This window comes from Phascolarctos cinereus, unplaced genomic scaffold (genome assembly GCF_003287225.1).
Source record: "Phascolarctos cinereus isolate Bilbo 61053 unplaced genomic scaffold, phaCin_HiC Scaffold_726;HRSCAF=1367, whole genome shotgun sequence".
NCBI lineage: Eukaryota > Metazoa > Chordata > Mammalia > Diprotodontia > Phascolarctidae > Phascolarctos > Phascolarctos cinereus.
Genome location: NW_027556098.1, coordinates 209,032,217 through 209,051,701, shown reverse-complemented (window position 1 = coordinate 209,051,701; position 19,485 = coordinate 209,032,217). Strand labels below are relative to the sequence as shown.

Below are 19,485 nucleotides of genomic sequence, written 5' to 3'. Positions count from 1 at the left end.
ATGTTTGTAGGAATAAAATATACATACTGTATTTAGAAAAGTAAAAAGTCATTAGTATGAAAGAGAAATGCCAAGTGCATTAGTCCTATGGCCAAGCATATGACTTATGTGATTATCAAACATATAAGGTCTCTATGCATATAATGACTTATATATATGTACTTTATGTATTCCTATCTGAACTTAGATGGCTATTAAATCACTTGTGCTGAGCAAGGAGATTATGAAATAATTATGAAAGAGTTTCTATGCCATATTAGGGCCAGATGAAGACCAACTTTATTTCCTAGAATTAGAAAAATGTTATCTTACAGAGGTCTTAAGTGTTGATTGTGCTGCTGAGACGAGGAATTCTAGATCTTCTGAGGATGTTCCCTCAAGAACAGTGGGATAGTGTGATGTACAGAAGTTGAAAGGCTCTTCTCTATGGACCTCTCAGAGCAAAGTTCTCAGGACTGATCCACCATGAGGAGCTTGTACAATGAGGTACTAGTCACAAATGAGTGGCTTGCACCTTAAAAAGAGTAGCGGACTACCATTTTTTTCTGCTTGGAATCTCCAATAATGCATGAAGATTATGAGCAACTGAATTCGGAATCTAAAACCTAGCCAGGGTATTTACAGGCCTATTAAATAAGTTGGGTTAGGTGGTAGTCATGAAATGCTTTGATGTTATGCCTTACTATTTACTGGAAGTTAGACAATTAACTAAAAAAAGGACAGTGATCATGGTAGTCATATGAATGGCATGTAGCTATCAACTTCAGATGATCAGTGAATCCATACAACCATGGCTGATGAGTTAGTCCAGCAGCTACCAAGATCAGAGGAATTAAGGGGTCAATTCTCTGCATGGAATGTCTCAGTTGAAATACATAGCTAGACCCTAAGTGTCTGACCTATAGGACCACGTTTAAAAAATGAACTTTTGTTGAGTAGATGTCTAGTATTTGCTAGATAATGAAAAGAAATATGAACATTAACCTGGTTCTCTCCACTCTGTGTGGAAGGGAAGACTAAGCTAAAGGTGAAGCCAAGGAGGAAGATGTGCCATGACAAGAGAAACACAGAGAATTGTGGTCCAGTTACATTGGTTCGCTACTTCAGATGTAGAGCCTCGAGAGAGAGTATAGAGAAGCCCAAGACCACAATAATCCATAATTTGTCTAGAAGTTTACTAGTTTCTTCTTCCCACAGTCATTTTGTCATTCCTCTTTGGAAATGGCTCGTCAGCGTCTCTGCCTGCAGACACAGATTTCAGACATCTAGAGGATGATTTTTTTCCTTTAAGTTCACATCTGAAGAGGAGATTCCAGGGACATGGAGGTTTTAATCCCCAGCACAGGATTTCTCAGCATTCTTCCAGAAACAAAGATTGTTGAATGTATGTTTAGTCTTGTCCTGCAATGTCAGGAATTGTAGAAGTACCTTTTCATACACATAATACTGGGCAGTGTGACTTGCATAGATGCTAGTCACTTATCATTTCCCAGAACCTTAATCACTCTGATGCTGCTCTACAGGTCTCAACTATGTTCATATCATCCTTGGATAATATGAACTAATCTTTCTATGTTTTTCCCCAAATTTAGCATACTGCAGTGTTAGATGAGTTGAACTTTTATAAGTAAGGCTAAACTACTGAGTACTCTCATTCCTTTCTAGCAACATCCTTCCTACAGTATCTGGGGAGGAAGAATTTGATGTGCCAACTTGAACTTTCCAAGCCTTGATTTGAAAGGTAACTTTTCATAATCATCAATGGTTGAATAAGCACAAGTCATTTATGAATAGAGTACTAATTATAAGGCATTCCAAGGTATATATAGATTAAATTGGGGGGGGCAGCAAAACTGAATAAGCAATGAGATTGAAATGAAGTAAAGTGAAAGTTAAAATCAAATAACCACCTTCTATGGTTAGTACTGCAGAGGCTGTCTTCTCTCCATGATCATTGCGTACAGTACAGCAATACAATCCTTGGTCTACCAGCTGAACATTCTGAATAGTGAGAAGCTGAACATTTCCGTTTTGTGACTGCTTCACTCTCTCTGTTCCTTCAATTTTTACCCCTTCGTGGGTCCAGGTTGTACCTTCAGAGGTTCCATTTTCCACTACACAAAAGAACTGAGCAGTGTCTCCACACTTCGTGGTCAGGTCCTTGAGCTTCAGGAGGATTTGGGGGGTGATACCTCTTTCTCCTTCAAAAATGTCCCCAGATAGCTGGTCACCCTCTGCGATCTGGGAAATGGATGTGGCTTGGTACAATTCTACATCTTGCACTGCTGTAGATTTCGAGATGGAACTTTCTGAAATGCTTTCACAAACCTGTACCTCATATTCGTATGATGATTCTTGAAGTGATTTAGTTTCTTTTTTTGATATTTTGGTCTCCTCTTTTGGGAAAGGGGAATCAATGTGAGCTTCTGCTACTGCCTGGGAGTTGGCAGACTCTCTTACATCTTTCCCAGAACTTTGCCTATCTAGGGCTTGCACTGTATAATCAAGTGATAGAAAAAAAAAGAATATTAATATCTACTGTAGATTATTGAGCCAAGTTATTAACATACATGATATGGCATGGGAGATGAGAACGAATGATATCACTGTCACTCGGAAACAGCATGCCAGATGCAATATGATCGTGGAAGTCAGAGCCACACACAAAAGGAAAATTCATTCACAATGATGAATGGACGATGGAGTGCTCATGCGGGTGCCAAAAAGTAACTGGTTTCTTCTTTTTGATGTCACTGAAGTTATCCATAGTGACAGAGAATATTTTTATGACACTATTCGAGATACCATTTGACCTCTCCTTCCTAATTTTACTGGGGAAAACAATCACATCTCTTTTGAATGTACGGTATAAAGATTAACTACTTCATGTCCCACTCTGAGGCTTGTTTGTCTTCTTTAGTCACTTAAAAAAGTTGAATAAATAATTAAGCAAGTCAGAGCCCAGCAGAATGATTGCTCTTTTGCAAATGCCTGGAACAGACAATTTGGCAAGGGGTTTAAATGCATGTGTTATACATTGCAAAGAGTAAGCAAGGGTGCCTGCCAGTTACAGCTGTTACTTTATTAGTGAATTTGCCACAACACGGGACATGACAAATAACACGAGACATGGTTAGTGAAGAGTGGGAATGTATGCTATGCAGTAAAGTAAACTCTTTGGAGAGAAAACAAAAGAAATCAGCTTTACCTTCTGCAGTCACTGTAAGCGTAGCTGTACAAGTTGCTTCGCCAGCACTATTTCTTGCCTTACAAGAGTACTGCCCCACATGCTCTAAGTAAGCATCAACTATCAGCATTAAAGCCATGCCTGTCGACTCGTCAAAATGGAAAACTACGTCTTTGGTTGGAAGAATTAGCTGCTGGTTATGAAACCACTGGATTTCTGGTTTGGGCATGCCAGAGACCCTCGCATGAAATCTGACTGTCTCTCCACTGCACACCCGGCAGCTGGAAATTGGCTGGATGAAGATGGGCCTTTGGCCAAGGGACTCCTTCTTAAATGAGACTGATGAAGGGACATGCCATGGGGTGGTTGATGTTACTTCTTCACCTTTTCTAAATCCTGAAAAGAAGCATGTCAACTTTTAATGTGTTGCCCTGAACTAAAACAGATGCTTTATTTTCCTTTTGATGGCTTGCTCAGTGGGACCAAATTAGCCTACTAAATAGGAGATTGCATGTTCCTTCTTTTGATCTCAGCTGCAGGAGTCTTCACATTTAATGGAGAATCTGATAAGGAGCTATCATGCAGCCCAAATGCCTGAAGTTACAGAGCTTATTGCTTGGAAGACTAGTCGTTCCCATTTTTCAGTTAAGCAAACTGAGACATAAGCAGGCTAAGTGACTTCAATATAAAAGTCAGGAAGGCAGCAATGGAACACAGATTGGAGGAAAGAAAACCCAGTGCTTAATTTGTTGCTCCAGTGGTTCCTTATCCTAAAAATTACTTTAAATTTGACATTTTGAAGATGTGAAAAAAAGGCACAAAGGTAAATTTCTTGGAAATAGCCATTCCCCCCCCTCCCCTAAGAACATCCCATTATTGTGATACCCGTCTCACGGGTATCACTTAATTTTCTTCCACCGGATAGTTAAAGGCATATAGGAGTCTGGGTAATACGGAGGAATTAGTGGGGATTCTCTCTGGGCTTCTGCCTCATCTTCCCTAACTGTGAGATGGGGGGGTTAGATAATAGAATTTGTAAAGTTCCTTCCCTGATGGTGGAGAGCCAAACATAGGCCAACAATAAAGGCAGATCAGTGTGGGGGTGGAGAATAAGAGGACAGCACTCCCTTAACTGAGAAATTCACATCACTGCACTCTCTGAGTTTCAAACACGGCGGTGTTTCAACTCTATACTGCTACCTCCCTTTGGGTGATTTTTAAAAATCTGTATGCCTACCTCCCAGTATGTTCATAAGACTGAAATGAGATAATGGGTGTAAAGCACCTTGCACAATTGTGTTCTATAAAGGCCAATAATTATTATCAGCATAAAGAAATTCTTGGGGGCAGCTAGGTGGTGCAGTGGATAGAGCACCAGCCCTGGATTCAGGAGGACCTGAGTTCAAATTTGGCCTCAGACACATAACACTTACTAGCTGTGTGACTCTGGGCAAGTCACTTAACCCCATTGCCTAGCCAAAAAAAAAAAAGAAAGAAAGAAAATCTTGTCATTCTGCTATAACTATATACTAACTCTGACTCTGAAGTTCTTTTGTTTTCAGCAGAAAATTTGACTATTTCTTCTGGACCAGAAATTCTTAAAGTACTATAGGAGGTAAGCACCTACTATGCGCCAGTCACTGTGCTATGAGGTTTGCAAGTATTATCTCATTTGATACTCACAACAATCCTGAAAGGGAGGTGATATTATTATATCCATTTTACAGATGGGGAAGCTGAGGCAGGCAGACAGTAAAGTGGCTGGCTTTACCAGTCATATAGTTGGCAAGGGTCCGAGGCTGGATTTGAACTCAGGTATACTAACACCTTAACTTCACACAGGTAATAGTAGTGTCCTCCACAGGAGCAACAATAGTCCCTGATAATTAAAACACTGTGTTGAATTCCCCACTGAACCACTAATATCATAAACTATACATGGTCATTTCAAATTTGACATTTTAATCATTTTAGTAGGAGTTCTTAACCTGAGGTCCATGAGATTGTTTAAATTTTTTTTTGATAACTATATTTCAATTCACGCTATATAGCTCCTAATAGAGAGGTAATGGATTCAAAGCACAGATGGAGAATTTTTTTTTTTTGGACATGGCCAATGCGGGAATGTTTTGATTGACTATATATGTTTATAACAGAGCTTTTATTTATTTTTTTCTCAGTGGAGGGTTAGGGGCAAGGGAGGTAGGAGGGCAATAAGGCAGATATTTGTTGCTTACAATATTTTAATTATAAGGGCTATTTTAATTAAACTACCTTAATACCACCTTGATAATTTAAGCTGTTTTTAATTTTTCGACTGTTATATTTCCACATAAATTATATTCTTTTGTGACCCTATGTATTTTACTTTTTGTCTTTAAAAGCATTCTGAGAATAGGGTCATAGACTACGCAATACTACCAGAGGGATCCATGGCACAAAAAAAAAGCTGAAGAATTTTAGAGAAAATTGTAATGTTATAGAGTTTTAGAGAAATTTCTTGTTAGAGAAACAAAAAATCCAATTAAAATGACATTTGTTTAATTTTAGTTATGAACATAAAGTCCAAGGACTAGGGCCATTTAAAAAAATTGAACAACAATTCAGAGTCCTAAGTGGATCAAAATCAATATATGTTAACTACTATAATATTTCATATTTGGGTGGGTTTATGAATTCATTTACAAGCAGACAGGAGAGTATTATAAATTAGAACAAAAGTAGTATTTTCATAGTTACAATTGAATTTATGTTTCCAAAAGACAGGTAAATAAAGCAGTTGTTATTATTACCGTGACAATGCCTAGGCACGAAAAATTTAATAATTTCTTTCATGAAAGAATAATGTCAACTCACTGTAATCACAATTTGCATTATTATTGTTATCATCATCATCATTAGCGATGACAAAAATTGGCTTTTCTTGACCAACAAAATAATTTTATTTCCTCATCTTCTCTGCCCTCTGACACATCTGGTCTAGGAGCATCCTAGCAGTATGATGCTGAACTGATCATCACAGCCAACAGAATACTATGTAAGACACTCTGGGGGTGGAATGCGAAAGTGAGAATGGATGATTGTGCAGGATATTGGCAGATGATAAAATTAGTTGAATTAGATATCAACAGATGACCAGTGGTGGTTTGTAGTAAGGTTATTGTCTTTATGGGATTAGATTCTAAATGGAAATAGATTTTTTTTGGGGGGTTTATAATACTGTACCTTCTAGTCTCAGGTTTGCTGTACTTGACACTTGGCCTACAGCATTACTAGCGACAAATGTATAAATTCCTTCATCCTCCGGATAAGCTTCCACAATCTCCAGCTGGTATGTGTCTTCAAACTGAGTCATTTTAAAGAAGCGAGAAGGTTTAATTGCCTTGTCTTTGCTGTACCAAGTAATCTTCAGATCTGCAAAAAAAAAAAAAGAACATTTGAAATGAAAGAAAAAATAGTGGATACATTTTATCTGAAAATATATTATTTTACAGTGGTGACATTATGGTTTATTTATTCAAATTACATGATTCCAATTCATTCAGTCATTCATACATTTGACCAACATTTATTAAGCACATACTATGTGCCAGGTGGTGTGCTGAGAAGACAAAGAAAGGCAAAAAGGCATCTTCTGCTTTCAAGGAGCTCATGGTCTAAGCTCATGGTCTAATGGCGTTACATTCCTTTACATTTGTCAAACAGATGTTGAGATGCTATAGTCACATTTGTATATTTGTTATCTGTGTGGCATAGTGGATAAATAGTCATGAAAATCCTCTGCTATCTACAGGCTGGGTGGCACTCTGCAGGTCACTTGTCCTCTCAGGGCTTTGGGCAGCTACCTAAGACTATATGCTGCAGAGAAGGTGCCAATTGCTATTGGTAGAAAGAATTCCTCATCTGGGAGTTCCTTATGCCCATGAAATAAAAAGGCTAATTACTATCCTTAGATATTATAGCCAAAGGCCAGGTTTACCTGTTACAAAGGCATTGGTAGGTTGCACTATTAGTAAATTAACAATCAACCTGTGCCTCTCTAGATTTTTCTCTTCTTTTGTAAGAAAGAATTTGTAAAGATGGTTAGTTGGCTCTCTAATTGGTCATGTAGACTATATCAGGTTTCATCTTTGTATACTCTGTACCTACAACAGTAGAGTAGGTACTTAATAAATATTTATTGGATTTAATCGACAACTTTTTTTTTTTTGAGAACTGAAGCCCCAGGACAGCAGCCACTAGGTGAACAAGAAAGCCACAAAAAATGAAGCTAATTGGATGAACCCATCTTGGTAAAATAAATGGTTTTCCCAGGACGGTATCCTAACTCTATATGAACCTCAGCCTCCCCAGACTTTCTGTGCAGGAACCTTTGTATAACAAAGCTATGATGACAAATTCTGAGTAGTCTATTGATGGAGTAGAATATTGGGCCAAACTTCAAACTTATTAAACAATTCTGTAATCTTCTGACTAGCTTTATAATATGCTGTGGAAATGCTTGCTTTATTCCATAAATTAAAAATAAAATAAAAAAGCTTCATGTTTTGTGTAATTGATAGGTATACATTCATAGAGGAAGGGGAAAAGAAAGAGGAGAAAGCTAACTCCCCAGTGTCAACAGAACTCCAAGGAGATAGTATATAGGATCCTTCTTTGATAATCAGGTAAACAGTCTCCTCTTTTAATGCCCATCACTGGTAAGATGCATACTTTGATTCTTTTTTTTTTTCCAGGACAGTGATAGAATTGGACTAGACCATTCACAGCTTTTCCTGACTCTACTTTGTGATTACTAGCATATGGATAGTGACCCCAGGAGACTGCTGCAAGTCACTGTGAGATATGTATAGCCAATGGCCTTGGATATGTTTTTTCTCTTGAAGTAACCCCATTATTATATTACTATTTTTCTCTGCCCCTTCTTTCCAGTATCCACCTGCCACTATATATCTTCTTCTAATTCTAATTTTCTTTGGATGCAAGATTAGCCCTGAGGACAACGTAGTATTGTATGTAGAATAGATGTGTGGCAGCTGCCATGATTATGAGAAAACAGATGTAAAGTCCTCTTTAAGTAGTAAATTAATAAACAAAGGTTAGGAGTTACTATTTTTACCATTACTTGTTATTATCACGCTGATAGTTTTCTTACTGCTTAAAAGCAAGGGGTTGACTCCTGTCTGTCCATCTGTCCCCTAAACATAGCTGGTGCTTTTCCTACTCTCTGACTGCTCATCCTAGAACATCTTTCTCTGCCAGTCTTCCTTCCAAAGCCCAACTCAAATTCTACCTTCTTGGGGCAGCTAGGTGGCGCAGTGGATAGAACACAGGCCCTGAAGTCAGGAGGACCTGAGTTCAAATTTGGCCTCAGGCCAAATACTTGACACTTACTAACTGTGTGACCCTGGGCAAGTCACTTAACCCCAATTGCCAAAAAAAAAAAAAAAAGAAAAGAAAAGAAAAGAAGATTCTACCTTCTCCATGAAGCCTTGCCAGCTACCTTTAGACAGTGACAAATTTTTCACCTTAATCACATCATAGCACTTTGTTTTAGGGCTAGCCAACACCCATTATTTTATATTGTAGTTTTTTCCACTTTATTAGACTTTAAGCTTATTGAGGGCACAGACCAGGTCTTCATTACAGGTTGCATCCTCCCCAGTCTAATACACAATGTTCTGTACAAAGTAGGCATTTAGAAATGCTTACTGAATTTAAATGTCTTCATTTTATGATTCTTGAAATGTGTTTGGAGAAGGGTTGTTCTGTTAAAATTCATCATTTCAATTTTTTTTAATAAAACCTTAAAATAGTTAATGTATAATATTATGATAATGCAATCAATAATGCAAGACACCCATTTGGATATAACAAAAGTGAAAGCCCATAATTAAAAGATATCTTAATTGAATTATGAAACTAAGGTCTGACACAAAGAGTTAAGATAGAATGAATGGTTTATGGAATGAAAACTGGATTTTGTTATATGAAAGTACTGTAAAAATAATTATAATGGATCTAATGAGGAAACTATTAGTTATCAAGTACCACATTGCTTTAACTTTTTTCACACACTGAACTCTTTAAAGTATATGAAAATTCTTCCAAAACGAATGGACCTTTAAAAAAAAGTTTTATGAATTGAAAAGCATGTCATTTTATTATTTTGTCACTAGGTGGCACCAAAGACCACACACGATTCATTTAAGGTCCTAGCTTTTTTTTCAATCTGCTGGTATTTTCACATCTTTTAAGCACAAATATCCCTTTATGTTTCACAAAGCATTCAGTCTAATGAAATCTCAAGTATTAGGCAATTCCAAGTGACTCCTGGTTTTTCTAATGGACATGAAAGCACTGCCGCTGTTGCAGATAGTGGCTAGCGGTGAGTGCTGAGAAGCTAATACCTAGCCTATGTTACTATTTCCAGTTTATCCTGTAAATGTCTTGTTTATACAGTTGTTTGCATGTTGTCTCCCACTAGGATGTGAGCTCCTTAAAAGCAGGAGGGGATTATTTGCCTTTCTGTGTATCCCTGGAACTTAGCACAAAGCCTGGCACATAGTAGGTGCTTAATAAATGCTGGTTGATTAGTTGTTAGTTCTGATGAGGGATTGCATTGTGAATACTAGAATAGGGGCAAGAATGAGCATACATATATATACACATATATGTATATGCGTGTATATATGTGGATATACATGTGTATGTAACCTCGCTAGCTATTGAAATCAGCTTTTAGAGTGGATTTTAAATTTTGTTATATAAAAAAATAAGCATATAGATATTGAAATATGTATGCCTGTAGATATAGGTATTTGAATGGCTTGAAATATCTATGGGGTTGTCTGCTCAAACATTTAAAATGCTCACAAGATTTAAATTTACTTTAAGTTATTATGACAGAAGGATTATACATTTTTTCTGTTTCCTATGCCCCTCCAAATTGTATTTGTGCATTGTGCCAAAAACTGACCTTCGGTTTTGGGTTGCTTTTTTTTTTTACCATCTCAAAGACAAAATCAAAATAAATGTTAGATATTATGACTATAGGAATTGAATAACTAAGGGACCCTTAGACTCTTCACTTGGTAGTAGTCCAATCCACCCATTTTCTAGAAGAGGATACTGAGACCTAGAATTTTGAAGTGACTTGCCCAAGGTCATATAGCTAGTCATGTTTCTAATTTTTATGAAAATCTTTTTCAAAGAAATTTCAATGAAAAGAAAACCCTTTGGATAATTCATAAATTCAAGTTTTTTAAATATATTTATTATTATAATTAAGAAATACATTACCAAGCTAATTATTGATAATAATATGTTTTGAGTGTTAACAGCCTTACTAGCTCAGTGACAGCCTCAGTTTCCTCCTCTGTAAAATGGGGGTAATAATAGCATCTACTTCACAAGGTTGTGAGAATCAAATAATAAGTGTTTTAAGTGTCCGTTTGTAAAACACAGCGCAATAAAATCAAAGTTATTAATCACAGGCAAAAGCATAGCTAACAGTAGTTCTCTGGATCTACTTATAACTTTGGTCTGCTGATTCAACTGCAATTCTACTTATTACAATTTTAATATGTGGGATAAAACAATCATTTCCATAACATAATATAATAAAAAGATGATTGCACATGTAGCTGCAAATCTGCTATGTACAACTTGCTATTCCATTTAAATATACAACAAAGTTAACATGTAAATTTCTTTTTTTTCCCCTTATTTTCTTCCCTCTCCCAACTCTGCTAAGCTGACAACAGGCTTAAAAAATAAGCTATTACCACGACAAATGTCAAATTGCCTCCGATTTGTGATATGTGTAATAAAGTCAATGGGAATACATCCAGGTTTTGAGAACTCTGATACATACACTCAAAATGAATTTCTCAGAGTCTGAATGAGTCTTGGTTAGGGTGCTGATGACACATCAGAGGCAAGCTGACATTTGCTTTTCTAATAGCCTGCTTGTTCGGTCTGTTCACAGTTCAGTTGTTTTCCCCTTTAATGAAAGACTTTTCATGTTTTTCCCCAAGTGGGTTTGTGTAGATGGATTATTCTACCCCACTTATGATATGTAGAAAGACAGAGACAATGTGCCATAGTAGATAGAATGCTCGGCTGAGAATCAGGATAACTTGTATTGAAAACCAACTGCTGACAATTTCTAGCTAAGTGATTGGACAATCATTTAGCCTGTCTGTGTCTCAAGCAACTTCCTAGGACTTACTATACTAAGTTGTAGATGGCTGTGACCTGTGTAAGTGAAGACATTTACTCATACTTTCAGTCCTTTCTGTATTTGTGAGAGGAGGAAGGTAGAGAAAGGTAATAGAACTAATTCCCTTTGCTTGGGGCAAAGTTTTGCTGATTCCACTTTTTTGTTATTCATTAGTTTCAGCTGTATCTGACTCTTCATGACCCCATTTGGGGTTTTCTTGGCAAATATACTGGAATGGTCTGCCATTTCCTTCTCCAGATCATTTTACAGATGAACAGACTGAGGCAAACAGGGTTAAGTTACTTGCCCAGGGTTACCTAGCCTAGTGAGTGTCTGGGGTCAGATTTGAACTCAGATCTTCCTGACTCCAGACCTGGTGCCTCAATTCTCAAATTCTCAGAATTCTCAAATGACACCTAGCGCCCCTGATCCTACTTAACTGTGGATAAAGGCAGCAATCCTAATAATGTTCCTTTAAGTTTTAACAAGGCCGTTGTCCGCATTTGGGCCATATCATATACACATGTAGGTCCACAAAACAGAAATGTTTTTAAGTCAAAGTGGAGAATTCTCTTTAAATTCAGACTATACAGACAAAATAATTGTGAAGGAAAGAAAAAAAAGTTGGCTTAGAACAGTAGTTCTTAACCCATGTCTTCAGACTTCTCCCTAGGAATAGATTTTAAAGGGTCCATGAGTTTGTATATTTTGGTATTTTGATAATAGTGTTCTAATAGTGTTTTGTAATCTTATATATTTTACTTTATGCATGTAAAATATTATTCTGAGAAGGCTCTATAAGGCTTCACCAGACTGTGTCCTTAACATTGAAAAAAAGGTAATAACCCCTGGCCTAGAACATTTCTATCCCAAACTGGGAAAGGAAAACAGAAGTAACAACTTCTTTGGGTTTAAGCATCAGAGAACAGGAATAAAGAATAGAAGGAAGTTTATTTTGCTAAACATACCTGTTCCAGACACTCGGCACTGAAAGCGGGCTGTCCTTCCTTCAGAAGTCACGATATCTCTAAGTGGGCTGATGATGGCAGGTGGATAGACAGGCATTTCCTGGTCAGGAGATACAATTTCTGGAACTAAAGAGAAAGACCCAAAAGAGTTATTATGGTTAGAAGGCCTCGTGAACTTTCCAGGATCTACCATCTCACTTCTAGATGTCCTCCAGAAGAGCTGGCTACACAAACGAATTTTGGCAAATTGAACCATAATTTATTACTGATCTAAGGAAACTCAAAATCAGCCCTCATTTGTATTGTTCCAGGGGTGAAAGGCAAGGTGCATCATACCTTCCACTGTGAGGGAAGCAGAAGTAGTAGCAATTCCATAGTCATTCTTGGCTTCGCAGGTGTAAACAGCAGCATCTTCTGGGAAGGCCTCAATCAACAAGAGAGTGTATTCTTGCCCATCGTGGAGAAATTTGCACTTGAATCCAGTGGACAGCAACTGTTCCTCTTTGTACCAGGAAATTTTGGGCTGAGGTCGGCCTGATATCACAGCGCAGAAACGGGCAGGCTTGCCAGACTGCACCGTGGTGGGCTGGAGTTCCTGTAAGATTTGGGGTGGCTCTGGAGCTATAAGGAAATAAATGAAAAAAAAAGATCTCATTAAAGAGTGCTTAAGGACAAGATGAATATGCCCAAAAGATGCTAAATAAAATGGTACAGGCAGCTAGCTGGTGCAGTGGATACAATGTTCTGGGCCTGGAGTCAGGAAGACCTGGCCTCAGGCACTTACTAGCTGTGTGACTTAAGCAAGTCACTTAAGTGCTCTCTGCCTCATTTTCCCCAACTGTAAAATGGTGATGACAATAGCACCCATCTTCCAGAGTTATGAAGATCAAGTGAGATATATGGAAAGCACACCTGACACACAGGTGCTTAATGAATGCTTGCTCTTTACCACCCCCTCCCCACCCTCCTATCCTCGACCCCTCTGGGTTCAAATCCTCCATCAGATACTTATTAGTCTGGTAAATTACTTAACTTCTGACAGCTTCTGATTCCTCGTCTATAAAACTGGGATAAAGGTAGCCTCTACCCAACAGGGTTATCGTAAGAGCAAATGAGATAGCATGTTATAGAATACTGGCACCATGACCATCTGAGTGACCCATAGCCGTAGCATTTTTAAACCTTCACGATGATGTAAATGCGACCTATTCTTATTAAATGTTCAATGACAAAACTCAGGTCTTATGGGCTACCTTAAGGGTCTTTCTGGGTTTCCCTTGGCTTTAGAACCTTGTCCTGTTTGGTGTGGCAGGAAGGGAGGAATAACTTTTGTTATCTCATGTAAAACTTTAAAGAATCAAATACAGTTCTCCTGATCCCAGATCCTGATAGAATGTAAACTCCTGGAGGGTAGGGCCTTTTTCATTTTATTTTTGTCTCTGCATTCCCAAAGCTTGGCACATTGCTTAGAATATAGCAGTTGGTTGATAAATGCTAAATTGATTGATTTTCATTGTGCCTTAGTGTCTCTTTTATGGGACATGATTGTAGAATAGTAAAGGTGGAAAGGAATTTTGAGATGATCTAGTCCAATCCCATCAGTTTATAAATGGGAAAAACCCAGGCTCAGGGAAGAGACACCCAGGGGTCAGTGATAAAACAGGCACCAGAACTCAGGCTTCCTGACTTACAGTCTAGTATTTCTTCCACTTGATCACACTAAATCATAGGTTCTCGGAGAGCAGTCTTATATATCTATATCTATATCTATATCTATATCTATATCTATATCTATATCTATATCTATATCTATATCTATATCTATATCTATATCTATATCTATATCTATATCTATATGTCTATCTATATCTATATCTATATCTATATCTATATCTATATCTATATCTATATGTCTAATCTATATCTATATCTATATCATCTATATATGTATATTGTGCTTAGCATAGTGCTTAGCACACAGTAGGCATTTAATAAATGTTTGCCAAGACTTAGACATCTTTGCCTCACAACAATGCCTACTATGGTGCCTTGCAGACAGTAGGTGCTCAATAAGTGTTTATTGAATGAACACATGACTGGTGTAGAATATTATCTACATGTTGTGAATCCAAATCAACTATGTAGATAAAGCACATGGGCTAAAGAAAACATATTCTACCTATTCTTAAGTAAAGGGAACTAATTAATTCATGGAATTTGTTGTGGTTCAGTAATTTCAGCACAATAGGATTTCCCATTGTGGGGTTTTCTTGGCAAAGAAATGTGGCTTGCCATTTCCTTCTTCAGCTCATTTTGCAGATGAGGAAACGGAAGTAAACAGGGTTAAGTGACTTGCCCAAGGTCACACAACTAGTAAGTATATGAGGCTGGATTTGAACTTAGTTCTTCCTGACTCCAGGTCCAACACTATCCACTGCACCCTAGCTGCTCCAATTCATGAAACACAAGACTGGAAAATACAATAGCTAGTCTCATTTTTACCACTGAAGTACCGGATGCTAATTTTCTGTGTCTCATTTCTTTCTGTCTCTAAAATGGGCATAATAATAAATGGATATTATGATAAGCCAACTCTCAGAATGCATTGGAAACTGGTCACTATACTCATTCTCTAGGTCCTTTCAGGGAAGTCTGTTTAGTTTGATGTAGCCTGAAATGAGACAGAGATACTATTTAGGGCTTTTTTCATACGTCATTTAGTGGCACAGTAGATGCAGCAATGGATGTGCAATAAGGAAAACATGGGTTCAAATCCCACATTCAACATTTATTAGCTGTGTGAGTTAACTGCCTTGGTTTCCTCACCAGTAAAATAGGGATAATAGCAACATCTCCCTGACAGGATTGTGGTGACAATCAAATGAGAGACTGTATGTAAAAGCACTCTGAAGTGCTATATAAATGTCAGCAATCACTACTCTGTCTGCCTATTTTGAGGCCACTCAGCTTCAAAACAGGTCAGCTCCAAGGCTTGGGAAGATCAAAGTGATTCAATGGCATATTCATCGGTGGTGTCACCAATTCGTAAGCTAATCAAGCAGTATTTATTAAGTGCCTACTATATGCTACACTTTTTGCTTAGTGGGATAAAAACCATGGGCGTCCCAGAAATATTCTCCTTCCACTGGAGCTCCTGTATTGGAAACCAGACACTGAAAAAATCTGATGCATTGGCTACAGGGGTATGCTAGAACCAGCTCCAGCCACCTTATAAGAGCTGACAATTTTATTTTCAACTTGAGCATTTACACCTCAGAAATCCACAAATGCTACTAATCAGAGCTTGATTTCTTGTTTGTGTTGATTATCTAGAACTAAGAACATGGAGAAAATGTGAATAAAGCTGATTAAACTTTAAAACACGTTGAGAGTACATTTTTTTCTCTTACTCGAAGTGATACTAGCGAGCTAATCGTTTAAATATTTGCCAGCACATTCCTGGCTATGAGTCGCTCAGATGCCCATAATGCTAGTATAAACTCCCAGAATGCTGGTCTAGGGGGCATCCACTTTTCAGTGCTTAATCCTAAAGTCAATATGATTGAGATACATATATATATATATATATATATATATATATATATATAAATCTCAATATCTATCTATCTACCTATCTATCTATCTATCTGTCTGTCTGTCTGTCTGTCTGTCTATCTATCTATCTATCTATCTATCTATCTATCTATCTATCTATCTATCTGTCTATCTGTCTGTCTACCTGGATTTCTTAAAGAGCATTCTCAGTACTACAGACTGACTAAAAATGCACCCAGCAATTATGCACTCTCTAGGCTGGTATTGATTCTTTACTTTCCATCTGTCCTACATTTTAAAACCAATAAAATTCAAGAAAAGTGCAATGGCACACATATGTAAACACTTTAAGTTGTTTTGAAAAAGGAAGAAATAGAAAAACATCTATTTGTAGCATAGACAAAAGAACATTGAATTGGAGCTGCCCCCAAATCCTTCAAAATGACATCAATAGTACTATTTCAGTGCTTAAGCCTTGGTCAGAAAGGTGTGCTTTAGCCTCCATCCGTACCATTGACGTAGAGAGTTACAGAGCTCCTGTTTCTTCCTGCCACAAAAGTGTATTCTCCGGCATCACTTTGTCTGGTCTCACTAATAAACATCCGATGGATTCTTCTCTCCACTACATATTGGTGTCGTTCTTGAATCTGAAAGTTGATTTCAATGCCATCCTTATACCAATGGGCATCAACATCATCTTCATTGACCTCGAACTCAACCATGGCACGCTGCTTCTCAATGACCTGGGAGCAGGACAAGTGATAAGAAAATCAAGAGCCCATTTTCATTCAGTTTGCCTCTTTCTGGATTCACACTGTTAAATGCTATGTGACATTTATAGCTGGCCAAGTTATGTTATCTTCTTTGCTTGCCTTATTGGATGGATGATTAGGTATCTATACTCAATAAAAATCAGAATGAAGCCTTGTTTTGGGGAGATGGTATCATCACTATCAGAGAACTAATTTGCTCCTGGAGTGAAGGAAGAAGAGAAAAGCTGATCCCATTAGACCAATTCCTCTTCTTTATAATAAAACTTAATGCCAGTGTTACTCAAAGGTGGCTTAGTGGAAAGATTGCTGGATTGGGCTACAGAAGACCTGGAACTGGTCTACTGGCTGGGCCACTTACTTGTTGGATGATTTAGGGCAAGTGTCCTCTCTAAGACTCAAGTTACTCACGTATAACATGAGTGTAACAAATGCTGGGTTGTCATTGGGAAATCCTACTGTGCTAATAAAGAACAACTATGACTACACCTGCTATCTTTTAAAATAACTTTTCACAACTAAAGCATCATGTAGAAGGACTAGTACCTGTTAAAAAAAAAACAACTTTGCAAAGATCACAGAGAACAAGGATATTTGTTTGGTATCCCTTCAGCTGAATCACAGAAGGGATACTGAACAAAGGAGAAAAGCAATGAAGATAAAGACTAGTCTGGAAGTTTCCTGAATGTCAAGACTCCCCTTTCCCCAACTACCTCTGTGCAAAGGGAGAACTTCCAAAGAGAAGCCACCTTGTGCAACATGGCAGTCTGATCACATGTGATCCTACTGGCCACTTAAAAAACAGAATTCAAGTGAAAGTCCTATTCTTGCTCCCATTGAGTGTCAAGTGGCCAGCTGCTGTGCAAATCCCAATTCTTTAGATGAAGGAACATTACGTCTAAATTAGTATTAGTACAAGAGTTTAAAACAATAGGGATTAGCTATTTACATTCCTCACAAGATTCCTGTTAAAGGAAAAACTATTGGTTTTCCTTCTGCCCACACACCAGACAACTATTAATAGCTGTCTGTCTTCACTTCTCACATGTTTAATTTTTAAAAGTCCTTTTAGCAAGGAAAGGCTTTTTGAGCACTTTAAACGTGAAGCACCCAGAGAGTTCATATTATGCACATGTATTGAGCATTCATACGGTACCTGAACCTCCCTGCGAATGCTACGGATGCGAACATCTCGTCCCTCAACAAAGAGGTTAGCAGTGGACATGTTGCCTCCAGCCACAACAGTGTACTGTCCAGCATCAGACATGCGTGTAGAAGGAATGAGAAGGCGGTGAACGTATTTCTCCTTCTGTATCTTCATTCTGAAGAATGAAATAGAAATTGTGGATGAATATGTAACAACATAAAGATAATTGGGAATTATAGAGGTTGTGGGCTTTAGAAGAACATCTAGTCCTTGCTCCTCATTTTATAAGCAAGGAAATTGCCATCAAGAGGTTAAATGACTTGGTCAAGGTCATAAAGATAGCAAGTACCAAACTTAGGCTCTAATACTTGCACCATCTCCCAGGGTGGTTTTGAGGCTCAAATGAATCTTTTCGTTTTTATATTTTTAGCATTTAGCACAGTACCTTTTATACTGCAAGTATTTAATAGATTTTTATTGAATTGACCTGAATTGTAAGAAACTTATAAATTACAAAGCATTAATATGAATATCACTTTATCATTTTAAAATCAGAATTATAGATTATGTTAAGGATGGGGTTGTAGAACTGGAAGTGTCCTTTGAGATCATCTTGTCTAACCTCTATATTTTACTGGGGAGGAAACTGAGGCCCAGAGAGATTAAGGAACTTGCTAAAGGTTAGTAAGTAGCAGAGCCAGAATATGAAGCCTGGCTGTCTTATTCCAAATCCAATGCTCTTTCCACAACACCATTAGAGGAAAGGAGGGAGGGAAGGAGGGAAGGAGGAAAGAAGGAAGAAGGGAAGGAAGGAAGAAAGGAAAAGAGAAAGGATAGAAGGAAGAAAATATTTATTAAATGCCTACTATGTGCTAAGTACTTGACACATATTATATTATTTGATTTTCCAAACCTGGACTATTAGTGTCCCTATTATAAATTGAGGAAACTGAGGCAGACAGAGGATTAGTGGGCAGACTACGAAGTGTCTGAGGCCAGATCTGAACTTAGATCTGTCTGACTCCAGGCTTAGCTCTTTGACCATTGTACCACCTAGCTGCTTTATTATTATTATTATTTCCATGAGTTACAGGGAACAGTACTATTGTCCTAGTGATACAAAATAAATTTGAGTTGTAGAATATCACAGTCTCAGTGGGATCAAAATTCCAATTGATCTAAACAACAATGGAAACATGTATGGTGAATGTGAGTAGGTCAAGCATGTTACCAATGGTAACTTTCACATCAGAAGCAGTGAAAAAAGATATCATCAAAGGTATGTCTGATCAGCTGATTCAGTCAGGCAGCAAGCGTGAGATGTGACAGACGGATGGCCCGGATCACAGAGTCAGGGACTTACAGCCAAAAGGTACCTCAGAGACCACCTATTCCAACGTCCTCTTTTACAGATGAGGAAACTGAGTCAAAGAGAGGTTAAGTTACTTGCCCAAGGTCACACAGGTAGTAAACATCAAAGGCAAGATATAAACTCAGGTGTTTTGAGCTCCTTTCACTGTACCATACTGCCTCATATTTTGCACTATTGGTAACCACAACATTTTAAAATTACAAGAAGAAAGCCTCTAATGTGTTGGGAAAAACTCCCTGGGTAATTATTGCATTGGATGAGA

At 37.8% G+C, this 19,485-nt stretch overlaps 1 protein-coding gene across 1 annotated transcript in view; it reads right to left on the bottom strand.

The window, feature by feature from the left end:
* TTN (titin) overlaps positions 1–19,485 on the bottom strand; it is a 329,039-nt gene that overhangs the window by 253,758 nt on the left and 55,796 nt on the right. The window contains 6 exon segments of the mRNA XM_078146156.1: positions 985–990; positions 6,413–6,601; positions 12,380–12,505; positions 12,716–13,000; positions 16,446–16,677; positions 17,861–18,026. Coding sequence (XP_078002282.1) covers positions 985–990; positions 6,413–6,601; positions 12,380–12,505; positions 12,716–13,000; positions 16,446–16,677; positions 17,861–18,026 — 1,004 coding nt within the window.